Raw genomic sequence first — 12,891 nt, 5'->3', positions numbered from 1 at the left:
CCTCTGAAACATGTTGTAGACTCTACCTACGTCTAGAATACTGACCTAAATTTGTTTGCTTGATCCAGCTAAGTGTATATACTCGTTACGACAAGTTTTTTCTGATGGGAGTCCTACTGACTCCGGTACATTGGTAATGTTGGCAGAAAACAAGATTTTCTGCATTTAAATCGACATACTCAACTTTGAACAGCTATAGCTTTTCTTAGAGACATCCTAGCTCTTCAGTGACTTCTGCAAAGTTGTTAGGTATCTAAAATACCATTCTTTAACATATCGTAGTGCATTATTAGAGCATTACTGAGCTCTCTAGAAAGGTAAATGCAAAAAAGTAGGTTTTCCCATATAAATTTTCATACAAATTTGAAATGCAATGCGCCAAGCGGAGACAAAACCAATCGACTTCAGGTAAGTTTAGGGTTGTTTGGGGCCCCAAATGGAACCAAAAAAACTTGGTTCTGGAAAATCGATCATTTTTCCCCACCCTAATATATATGACCATGTCCGGCGGGTTTTCTGATTGAATCTTAGGCCGTGGATGCGGCCTGCGCTGCGAAGGCGGCTCATTCTGCCGCAGGTTAATATACAGCTCTACTTAGGGCTGTACATTATCCCACGGCAAGGTGAGCCGTCTTCGCAGCACAGGCCGCTCTAGTATGTCCACGGCCTTAGTCATTTGCTTTGATCCGTAGCTTATCTAGTTGGCTCTTGTTAGGCCAGGACGCGGAAACAGTTTCCAAGAAGATACAAGTAGAGGGTATCAAATTGTTCCTTTTTAATAAATAGAAAAGATTTTTACTGTTGAGAAAGGGTTTTCTTTTGATTTTTTTTTGAGATGTTTTCAAGCGACAGAAAGAAACAATCATTTGTATTTATTTAAACGTAACTTAAGAGTTAAGAAAAAAATATCGACAAAAGAAACATACAAAATGGCAGACATATTCACAAATTCGTAATCATGCAATCCATAATCATTGTGAAAATCTGTCTGTATGTTCGCTACTATTTAGCAATAAAAGTATTGAACGTTGAAATATTTTTTTCTCAACTGTGGTAAAATTAATTGTCTTCCCGGTCAGAAGAGCACAACTGCAACATTACAAAATGCTATCAACGTGAGATACAAATAACATATTTCGATACAATTTTGTATTTTTCCATATAATTTTGATTACAAAATTGAATCTAAATGAGTTATAATAACAAAACGTGTAATGAAGTAGTTCTGTAGGTATATTGTAGGTATATTGTTCTATATACTATTTTATTTTGTTAGAAAGCTGATATATTAGTAACAAATTTTGATATGTGTTTGATACTAGTAGAATCATTTCTGTTATAATTTCTGTTATTTTAACAGCTAACGGGACCAAATTGAAAACACAGCCTGGAAGGTTTTTCCCGTAACAAACTAACAACTTCTGTTACATTTTTGTTTTTTCTTTCTGATCGGGTTTGCAACTATTGTAAATTTGTGTAAATAACTTAAGTAATTTTTCTCTACACTAAAGGCGCTTTTTACGCGGGGGATATGTGCCGCGTAAACAAACGCGTGAATTCTGGAATTCGCGTAAAAACCCGCGTTAAAAAAACGCCTAAAAAGCAACCTTAGTGTATTTATGCACGCCAATCCAGCACACAAGATTGTTAAAATATGCCATTTTGCGTTTTTCTCATCAACATTCATTTTCCTATGTCCAAACCTATCTTTAAGCGTATGCAAAAGATTATTTCGCTGTATCGCATTTTTCACCCCGAAAATAAAACTAAGAAAAACCACCTCTGACCAATGAGAACACTTTGAAGAAAGCGCTATACCTTTTAAATAAAATCTGTTGGTTGCAAATTCGTTTTTTCATCTTCAAGATAAATAAATTAAAGCTACAATTTAATTATTTACCGTATATTGCAAACATCGATTAAAAAATTATTTTCAAATATTTATGTAACCATATTTACCGAGTACAAGAATTATTAGTAAGCAAAATAACTGTTCGGTTATTTTAAAAATTTGGTAATTCGGATTGGAATATTTTTAAAAATTCTAGATAAATGAGACAGACCTCGCAAATTGGGCGAATGATTAGTTGTATTAATTTACAACACAACTAACACGGCGCTGCCATGCATCTTCAAAAAACCGAGAAAAATATGAACAATATGTTCCCTGTCGTCAATCATAATAAATTCAACGAAATTTTGTATGATTTCAAACATTAATTGTTTTCTTAAGAAACTATGCTCGCTGTTTTATTGAATCTTCACGACATAGGTACAAAAATAATAACTTTTTCCATCCCGGCCGTATGAACAAAAAAGTTTGGCCTGCTTGTCTCATAGTATTTGCAGCGGCGAATAAAGCCAACGCTTTAAGGCCGTGAACATACTAGCGCCGTAGGCTAATGTACAGTCCTAAGTAAAGCCCTGCCGCAGGTTAATGTACAGCTAATTCACGGCAAGGCGATCGGCCTAGCACATACGGCCTATTGTCTCATAGCACCAGCATATGTACGAACAAGCTCAGAAATTCTGGTATGCTTCGGTGAACGATTCGATGCGAATGCTATTTTGGCTTCGTCCCGATTTTATTTGTCATGATGAATCTATCAATGCCACGGTGAACCGATACAAATATTCACTGAGCTGCATCGATGTGATTTTGAACCGTATCCAATCGGCAAATAATGAGAAACAGCAGGAAAAGGGAAAGACACGAATCGATCGTTTCAGTTCATCCGAACACATGTACGCACCCGATGAAGTTCGTGTTACATTTACATTAGTCCACAGCGAACGGTTCACGAAGCAAATGAAGATTCAATGCGGGAATCAGGAGCCCTGCGTAAAGCAGTCCCTACCGTTCCTCCAATGGCACCACTACCACCTGCACGATTAGCCGTATACGAACGTCCATTTAGTTACGTTGGAGTGGACTATTTTGGTCCACTACTCGTAAAACAGGGCCGGTCGAATGTGAAAGGTGGATTACGCTCTTCACCTGTTTAACAGTCCGCGCTATCCATCTCGAAGTAGCCTACAGCATAGCAACAGCTTCATGCATTTCTTGCATTAGACGTTTTGTCTGCCGTCGTGGTTTACCCGTCGAGTTTATCAGCGATAACGCTACGAATTTTCACGGCGCAGAACAGCTGCTACGCGAACAAATCAATGAAGGAGTTTTTCCTGCTGGGGAGCTCAAATGGGATCAAGCACCCAAGCGTGAAAAAAAAATTACAGCAGGGTACTTCCGAAGACTCGTGGGGCAATTACAGCAGTAGCTCAACCGGTTCTGGCAGCGATGGCTTATAGAGTACCTACCAGTCATCCGGAGACAAACCAAATTGTTTGGCAATTGTAGACCAGTGAAAGATGGAGACCTGGTTTTGATAGCGGAGGAAGCTAAAAGAAATGGGTGGGTACGTGGAATTGTGATTGAGTCTATCAAAGCACCAGACGGTCATGTACGTCAGGCTATGATCCAAACTAACACAGGTGTTCTTCGCCGACCGGTATCTAAACTGGCGTTACTCGATGTGGACAGTAACAGTACGGTCGACCCGACGAAGGGACCGCACCCGGGGGTGGATGTTGTCACAGGGACATCGTGCGAACTGGCAGCGCAGTCACCGAAATGAGATCAACGGTAACGACAAAGCAAACGTCATTATCATTTTAATTGTTAGAAGAACAAACGGCTCAGAGACACGCGGTTGAATTTATTAAAACTAGTTAAAATTTGTTCATTGGTAATAAATATCTTACACACACTTACACGCAAATTAAACTATAAAAATATATGTTGCTCAATATCATAGGTAAAATTGGTAAATCTTATCCTAATAATTATAAAAAGTCATGCTTATTATATCGTAGGGCTAATACTTAACCTAAGCCGATGATTTAAGAATAAAGACAGACAGTAAAGTGCCACTGATTTGTGAGTATTAAAAATAATTGTTAACTAACGGTCAAATTAGGTTAGGGGAAATTACTTCTAGATTTGAAGCGATTCGTCGGAATAAAGCTGCTCAGATAACCAGTGCCGTGCCTTTTAATTTGGTGAGCCAACAGTAACAATAAATGAACTTAAAAACGTTGTTCTGTAAAACTTCGAGAAAACGGTTTTTTCTATTTATGTAATTCATAACTTCTATTCGCTATTGAAAGCAAAGTGGTAAGTTTCGCTGAAGCAGAGCTAGAGTTCGACTAATATTTCTTCTTTAATACTAGCTGAAATAAAAATCTTATATTTGAAAAACTGTAATATCAGATATGTGTGACGCTTTTTTATCCTCAGTTTGTTCAATCGAATCACTAGTAATAACTAGTAATAATAGTAAGATTGTACATAATTGTACACAGTTTCATTGTTCTTAAAAATTGAAGCAGTAAATGGAAATGCGCATATGACAAATCATCAATTCAAAATCGTTTAAAACTGTCCACGTGGTATGTGGATGCCCCCCTACTGATGAATAAAGTGATTTTTAAGCGACAAACTTGCTGCCCTGCACCTCCAACTCCAACTCCTTTGCTTCTTAATCTGCTTCCCGCCTTCGCTTTGTTGCATTATTATTTTCGTTTACTCCATTTTTCTTTGCATTCAAGGCCTCTACTTATTTTGCGTTACGCGCATTTTGGATGAGTGATTTGTTGACGACGAAGTCTCCAACTCCTCCATAATTTGTAATACGTTGTACCCATGAAATAAAAAATCCCGATTGAATAAAGAAATTCCCGACTTTTTCCGCATTTTTTCCCGATGTGATGCAATTCCCGACTTTTTCCCGTTTTCGCGATAGAGTGGCGACCCTGGTCACTCCTCTTACACCGTTTTCTTATTTCTAACACTGGTCCTCGTCAATTGGTGAGGTGATACCCTTTTTAACAATTTAGAAAAGTTATCTCGGCTACTCGCTAGCTACTGCTGCATTGCGTTAATTTATTTCTCACTTGATTTTGTTCACTGTGCATTGTGCTTTTAATAATGGTAATTGTTGTTTGATAATCACTTCGTGCCTACTTCTTAACACTGTTCCTCTTCAATGGGTGAGGATACCCTTTTTAACAATTTAGAAACAGTTTCTCGGTCAGTACGACTTGAACTGCCTTGCAGAACGGTCGCATTTTACCAACAGCTCGAGGCTTGTCTTGGACTACCGAGAGATATTGGAAATTATCTGCTTTCAACAGGTAATCTTTTTTAAAGAGTATCTGTTGAATCGCAAAGTGTGAATTTGTTTTGAACGTTTAACGAGTGATTGATGTGTGAATTTGTGTTGACAAAATTTTAGTAAAGTGAATTTTGTCCTGAAATGCCAGAACGAACCAAAAAAGCTCGCTTTGATGCGGCTACGAAACGTGAGGCTTCTTCTCCGAGGGATTCAGAAAGCAATTGGTATGAAATTCTTTCTACTATAGGGGATCAAGAAATTGAAGCTTCTCATTCTGAGCAAAATGCCGGTATGAAGAAAGCTGAAGTTCCACCTATTGTGGTAATAGTTGCAAATTTTTAAGCTTTTCGTTCAGAACAGAAATTTCGTTCTGATGTGAAAGTTAATTTTTGAATTGGCCGTCGAGACGAAATTCGTATTTTGGCCTAATCTTTTGAAGGCCATAAACATCTATTACAGTATTTGACTGAAAAGATGTACAAATTTTATACCTATGATGCCAAAAACGAGAGACCGTTTAAGGCTGTTTTGAGAGGTCTTTCAAATGACAAAACTATTAATGAAATTAAAGATTGTTTGACAGAATTACTTGATTTTCCCCCAACCAAGTAATTGTGATGAAACGCAATATAATATTATCATATATCACGAATAGGAAAACAACCACTTTTGTGTTTCAACTCAGGATTAAGAGTGATTTTACTTTTCTCTTCAAGTTCACAGTTTAGTTCCTTAAAGCTAAGTTTCACTTCTAACTCTAGTACTACAGAATCGTGGGCTAGCTTGTTGACGCCGACACGATTGGTAAATAAAATACATAACATACAAACATACATACAAGCGTGCGCCACAAGTGCCCCAAGGCTTGAATGTTATTTGTTTACATTTTTAGCCATGTGCGCTCGTCGCGCTAGGCTTGGTATAGGTCTGGATACAGTGTAAAGCAATGAAATGAATGGGTTTATGCACTGGGACAAGCGCATTGACTCGGTTATGCAACTTATGAAGCTCAGAATAATTTATAGACGGGAACAAACATAACCCAGTTTTAACTGTTGGACATGTTCGTCCAACTTGTGGGAATGTTAAGGATTGGTTAATCGTTTTTTTTTTCTGTATGGACTTCCTCACTGCGACCAGAATCGTAGATCTATTGTGAGATATGCCCGGGTGTCTGCTGTATCCCGCACTTCTGTTAATAGCAATACCGCTATTGAGAAGTGGCATGCTTATTATTATTGTTCATCAGTGCTTGTGTGTAATGTGATACTCTTCCTTACACGCTTACTGTTCTACTATACCGATACTCGTTCCACTTTGCAAATATCACCAATTATAATTCCCTGGAGAAGTTTCGTCGTGCGTCCTTCTGGCCAGTTTTATTGATAAGAGGGACTTATTTTTTGTAAAGATGAAGTCACGCAAAGGTATTGTGGTTTTCAGCGTAAAGGAAGGGTAACTGGTGGGGAGCCTGAGAATAAACCCATGCTCAAGTCCTTTTTGACATCGGGTGGCCTGGTTCTACTATGATTCGAACCCACGACCATCCGCTTGACAAAGCGGACTCTATAACCTTGCGGCTACGCAGCTCCCCCTTGGTTAATCGTTTTGGGACTTGTGGGAAATCTTTAGTGGTTTGGTAATTATTTATTAACGTTTGCGTGTGGGAAACAAAGTAAGAATTTGCTTTGGTTTTTTCTTGGAAACTAGTGGGAAAAGGTTCTTTTGGATTTTGTTACTAATTCATGGTCTTGGGAAAGTTGAAAAAGGTTCTTTAATATATGACACCATCACACAGTGGGGCGACTCCATAGAAAGGCTGGCCAAGCAACAAAAGTGTCGATAAATGCGACAAAAACTTGGTTTTTACATAATTTTGGGGCGCTGAACACGAATTTGGCATCCATTTTTTGTTTGGGGACGTCCATAAAGCACGTAATCCAATTTTTAATATTTTTTGCACTCTTTTCCTTTTTTATAGAATTATATGATATTTGACCACAAGTAGTACCACCGGGTGTCTTTCTCATTGAAAAAAAAAATACGTAATTTATGGACGACCCCTCGAATTGAACAAATTTTGCCTAAATATATATACTTTTAAATTAACAAAAACAACATTAGTAATACAAACTAATTACAAATTGAAAAAGTCGTCATCATCATCATCTTCCGCTGTGATCGCATAAATCTTGTGTTGAATTGTTTCCAGAAAATTTGAAGTTCATTATACTTATCAGCAGGAAAAATTTCTTTCGCTGCAATTTTCATTTCTTCTAGTGATTTTCGATGTTTCATTGTTTCATATATATGTTATCTTCCCAATCCGGTTTCTATGGTTGAAAGAGGACATTTAAATACATGTATAACACCATGAATTGACAACTTACTAGATACAGTCAGGTTTTTTTACGCGGTTTTTTATACGCGTTTTTTACGAGGTTTTTTTAAGCGGATTTTTTAATTAACGCGGTTTTCTTCACGCGGGTTTTTCAATTGACGCGGTTTTTTCTACGCGGATTTTTGAATTAACGCGGTTTTTTTTACGCGGTACCGCACTAATTCAAAAAAATTTTCACGAATTTCCGAATTAACGTGGGTATGGAACCAGAAACGTTTGAGTGTTTATCTAGCAAAAGACTTAGTCCAAAAAATACTCTCCGCCTACGAAAGATCCGGAATGACCGTCAAAGAGGACTGTTGAATTTAATTCAAGCGGGATTTCCGAAATTATGATTCTCCAGTACGGAAATGAAACGCGTAATCCGTTAGAATGGGAGAATATAATTTGCCTGATAAGTAGATGTATAAATGGCATTAGGTTCTAGTTTTGACTCTTATATTTTAGGTTTAACAATTTTTAGGTTAATATATATATATATATATATATATATATATATATATATATATATATATATATATATATATATATATATATATATATATAGATATATATATATATATATATATATATATATATATATATATATATATATATATATATATATATATATATATATATATATATATATATATATATATATATATATATATATATATATATATATATATATATATATATATATATATATATATATATATATATATATGTATGTATCAAATTGTGTGACTCACGTTTAGTCTCCCTTTTAATATCTGGTATTATTCTGCTTTTGCTCTTCGCAGAAGTCCTAGAGCCCTTTAGGTAATTGCCTGATAGATTGGTGCACAAATTAGTTTAAACTTCATGTTATTTCCTTCGATTTCTCTTACCAGTAAGCACGTGAAGAAAGAGGTTATAAAATTGGTTGAACCTCTGATTTAGTGTAGCTGTTAAGATCTAGATTAACTTTACATAATAAGCATAGGTTTACAAATAATTATCAAGAAACTATTACCTAGCACTTTAATTTATATGATAATTTGTAGTAGTAGTAGGATTTAAGAAAATTAATTTGACACTCGGTAAATAGAAACGCGCAGCAACGGTTGATTCTCCTTTCTCTAATGATCGAGTGATCGTGCGTGATCTGCCCTTGACATTGCACTGACATACCTGCAGGGTTGGGAGAGATTAGTAGGTCAGCGCGCTGGCCAAATAGGGTTGGCCAACACTTCCCCCAGGGTACGTCAACTACCTGTTGACTTACTATTCGACGCGCTGAACGTCCAGAACTGCCAATTGTGTGACGGGTCGCTGATACACTCCATTAGCGGTACGTACGGTTGCAACTCGGACTTGGCCATCTCGGCTAGGAGTTGCGCTGATTATTTTTCCCTTCGGCCAGCAGTTTCGTGGAAGCTTGGGATCCACGATAACCACTACATCTCCAGCGACGATGGGTTTCACGGGATGAAACCATTTTGAGCGACGGGTAATCTCTGGCAAATAATCGTTGACCCATCGTTTCCAAAACTGGTTCGCGATGATTTGTGAGCAGCACCAATTCTGCTTCAGTACACGTCCGCTGCTGTCCAGAGTCACTAGGGGTTTTACACCGTTCGACGACCCCAGCAGAAAGTGGTTAGGTGTAAGAGCCGGGCCGGAATCATCGTCTACTGGAACATGCGTTAGTGGTCTCGAGTTCACGGTATTCTCGATTTCTCTTGGTCTCTTGGTTGCAATGACGGTCATCATGTTTACCTTTACGGCTCGTATCAACCGTTCCCAGCTTCCGCCCATGTGTGGAGCTTGCGGAGGGTTGAACACCCATTCGGTCTCGGTGTTCGTAAATTCGCGCATTATCAAATCGTGGTCGATGGATTCGTTAAGCTGTTGTAGCTCGCGTTGTGCACCGACAAAATTCGTTCCCCGGTCACTGTAAATGTTTCTAGGCTGACCACGCCGGGCGATGAAATTCTGAATTGCCATAATGCACGAGCTGGTGGTTAATGAGTGAACAATTTCAATGTGAATCGCCCGAACGGTGAGGCATGTGGCGAGCGTTCCCCAGCGTTTTTCAACTCTTCGGCCAACGACAACTTCGATTGGGCCGAAGTAATCAATTCCCACATGCGTAAAGGGGCGTGAAAAGGCAGCAAGGCGACCGGGAGGCAGATCTGCCATTATGGGTGGCTTCGGTGACGTTTGGTCATTCTTGCATCTTTGACAGTTTCGGCGAGCTTGAAAATAGCAGGGGCGTAAACGACTGATTTGAAACTTTTGGCGTATTTCATTGATCACAGTTTCGTGATAGTGGTGGTGATATTTCTCATGGTAGTGTGACACAATTAAAGCAGTGATGTGGTGTTTTCGAGGTAAGATGATGGGTTTTTTAGCATCGTTCGTGGCAAACTGGCAGGCTCCTATTCTCGTTCTCATTCGCATCAGGCCGTTTTCATCCAAACACGGCATTAGTTTATACAGCGGGCTGGATTTTACAAGCGCTCGATCGCTTTTTGTTGCATTACATAGAGCAAACCATTCCTGAGGGTAACCTACTCGTTGAGCAATAAGAAGTAGGTGTGTTTCAGCACAACACAGTTCACGTTTGGTGAGTTCTCTTGTCAGCATCGGTTCCTTTCGGCGCTTGGAACGACAGTTAGTGGGAAACCGTAGTACCCAAGCTGATACTCTTTTAAGGTGGTTCCAGCTGGAAAAATTTTCAACCTTGATGAATGGCTCTGGAATGGTGCAGTGGATGAGGCAGTTTGCCGTGAGCTCAACGTTAGTGGAATCATTGCGTATCGATATTTGTGGCCATGCGTCTGTCGTTGTCCAGAGAAAATCCGGCCCATTTAGCCATCTGCTTTCAGCGGATAAGTCAGGGCACCCAGCCCATTTTGTAGCGTCATCAGCAACGTTTAATTTACTTGGCACATAGCGCCATTCGCTTGCTTCTGTAGCTTCCAAGATTTCGGTTACTTTGAAGCCAACGAATTGGCTGTACCGGCGATGGTCGGAGTTAATCCAGCAAAGAACATCTCTGGAGTCCGACCAGTAGAATTTTTTCGTGATACCTATCGACAGCGTATCTAGAAGTGTTAGTGATAGTCGTGTTCCAATTACTGCCGCATGTAGTTCAAGACGAGGAACGGACGTGAGCTTCAAAGGTGCTACCTTCGTCTTGGAAGCGACAAGTGAGCAGTGAATCTTTCCGTCTTTGATAGTTCGCAGAAACGAAACGGCTGCCATTCCATTTTTCCCTGCATCAACTAACGTATGTAGCTGAATTTCATCGGCCTCGCTAACTGGAAAACTGGGGAAGTAACATCGGGCAATTTTGACATTCTCGACTTGTGGCAGCACGTTCAGCCATCCCTGCCATTTAGTGACTGCGTCGTCGTTTATCTCTTCGTCCCAATCGACGCCGGATCGCCAAATTTCCTGCAGCAGAAACTTCAAGTAAGAAAGAAAATGGGCGATCAACCCGAGCGGGTCGTATATGGACATCAGAATTCGTAACACTCCTCGTTTGGTGGGACGTTTTGTTCCTTTCAGTAGTGTCGCATCGTAGCGCGTCCAACCAATTTTAAAGGTGAAAAAATCTAAAGTTGTGTTCCACCACATCCCCAAAACTTTTTCGGCAGATAATTCCGAGGACAAATCCAGACATTTTTCTACTTGTCTCTCTTCATGTAGCGCTGTGGTAACTGCTCGTGAATTACTGAGCCAGTTCCTTATCTCAAATCCACCTTGTGCGTGCACGTGTTTAACGTCTTTAGCTACTCGAATCGCCTCTTCCTCGGACGCGACACTTATTAGCATATCATCAACATAGTGTGATTTCGTTATAGCTTCGTACGCTGTCGGAAACTCGGGTTTAAATCGCTCCGCGTTTAAATTTTTTGCGAATTGAGCGCTGCTTGGCGAACAGCATGCGCCAAATGTCATTACTCTCATGACGTAGGTTGAGAGGTTTTTATTCTCGTCTGTCCAGAAGAAGCACTGGTATTGTTGGTCTTCTTCGCGTATCAACACTTGGTGAAACATTTCACGTATGTCACCTGTTACTGCAATTGTATGCAATCGAAATCGTAGCAAAATCGCTAGGAGGGAGCATAACAAATCCGGCCCTTTCAACAGTGCAGAATTAAGCGATTTTCCATATGCTTTAGCAGCTGCGTCCCACACTATTCTAACTTTCCCGGGTTTGTTCGGGTTTGTGACTGGGAATATTGGTAAAAACCAGGCAGGGACGAAATTATATGTGGTTTCATCATCAGAGAGCTTACGAACGTACCCTTTAGCTATGAGATCGGCGATTTTCTGATTTAGTACAGTAGCTAGTTGGGGATCCTTCTGCATTCTTTTTTCCAACCCTTAATGGCGCCGTAATGCCATTTCACGACTGTTGGGGAGGCGTACCTCATCGTATCGCCAAAGCAATCCAGTCTCATATCGCTCGCCGTTAAAGCGCGTGAGTGTTTCTAGAAGGGGCTGTGCTCGCTCATCGTCGGACGATCGGAGTATTTTGTCTGTCTTGGCCGCTCCGAAACTGTCCAAAATGAAGTATTCTTTCACGGCTTGATGCAGATCCTCATCAGTTTGTTCGCTACACCCGTGTGCGTGAAACGTGTATTGAAAAGGACTGGGTATCGCATCAGGACGTATCGAACCGCATATGGTCCAACCAAGACGCGATTTCATGGCTATTGGCTGACCCAGTACTCCTTCACGGCTTTTTCTCGTTAGCCCCAGGTAACCATGGTTCGAACCGATCAGGATACGCGGTCGAATGTTGGTGAATGACTTGATAGGAACACCTCTAAGGTGAGGGTATAACTGCTGAAGCTCAGCCACATCCAGCGTTTGACATGGTAGCAGTAGCTGCTGTACGGTGCGGACATCTCGTAAAGCAAATCGTTTGGTTTCATTATGTTGCGGTGCAATTTCCAGATTCACAACATGCGAACTATTCTCGGTGCGATGCGCTCCTCCTGTCCAACAGATGCATAGTGGTTTCACTGTCCCACCCAGCTGTAATTCGTCTGCTAGCTCTCCATCGAGTAATGTTACGTCTGAGCCCTCATCTAAAAAGGCATAGGTATGCACAGCTTTTTTGGGTCCAAAAAGTACTACCGGCATGTATCGGAAGAGCACAGAACTCGACGTTGTTCTATGAACGTTGCAGTTTTGACCAGAGCTGCATGGTAACGGTTGAGAAGCTGGTTTAGCTTCACTTTGACTGTTAGACGTTGCTCTACCGCTGATTTGATCGTTGTGTAAAAGCTCGTGGTGTCGGTACGAACAGCCATCCTTGCCACATGGTTTGGC

At 40.1% G+C, this 12,891-nt stretch overlaps 1 protein-coding gene across 1 annotated transcript; it reads right to left on the bottom strand.

Moving 5' to 3' along the window:
* Positions 1-8,823: 8,823 nt before the first annotated feature.
* Positions 8,824-11,508, bottom strand: LOC129719971 (uncharacterized). The gene has a single exon (XM_055671375.1). The coding sequence runs from the start codon at positions 11,506-11,508 to the stop codon at positions 8,824-8,826; it is 2,685 nt and encodes an 894-aa protein (XP_055527350.1).
* Positions 11,509-12,891: the final 1,383 nt, after the last annotated feature.

The sequence above is a fragment of the Wyeomyia smithii genome, chromosome 2 (assembly GCF_029784165.1).
Source record: "Wyeomyia smithii strain HCP4-BCI-WySm-NY-G18 chromosome 2, ASM2978416v1, whole genome shotgun sequence".
Classification (NCBI taxonomy): Eukaryota; Metazoa; Arthropoda; class Insecta; order Diptera; family Culicidae; genus Wyeomyia; species Wyeomyia smithii.
Note: the sequence above shows the minus strand (reverse complement) of the source record. Positions and strands in the feature narration are given on the sequence as shown.

What these genes read in the sequence shown, in the direction of transcription:
- LOC129719971 (XM_055671375.1), bottom strand. Translation starts at nt 11,508, where the DNA reads ATGACATTTGGCGCATGCTGTTCGCCAAGCAGCGCTCAATTCGCAAAA.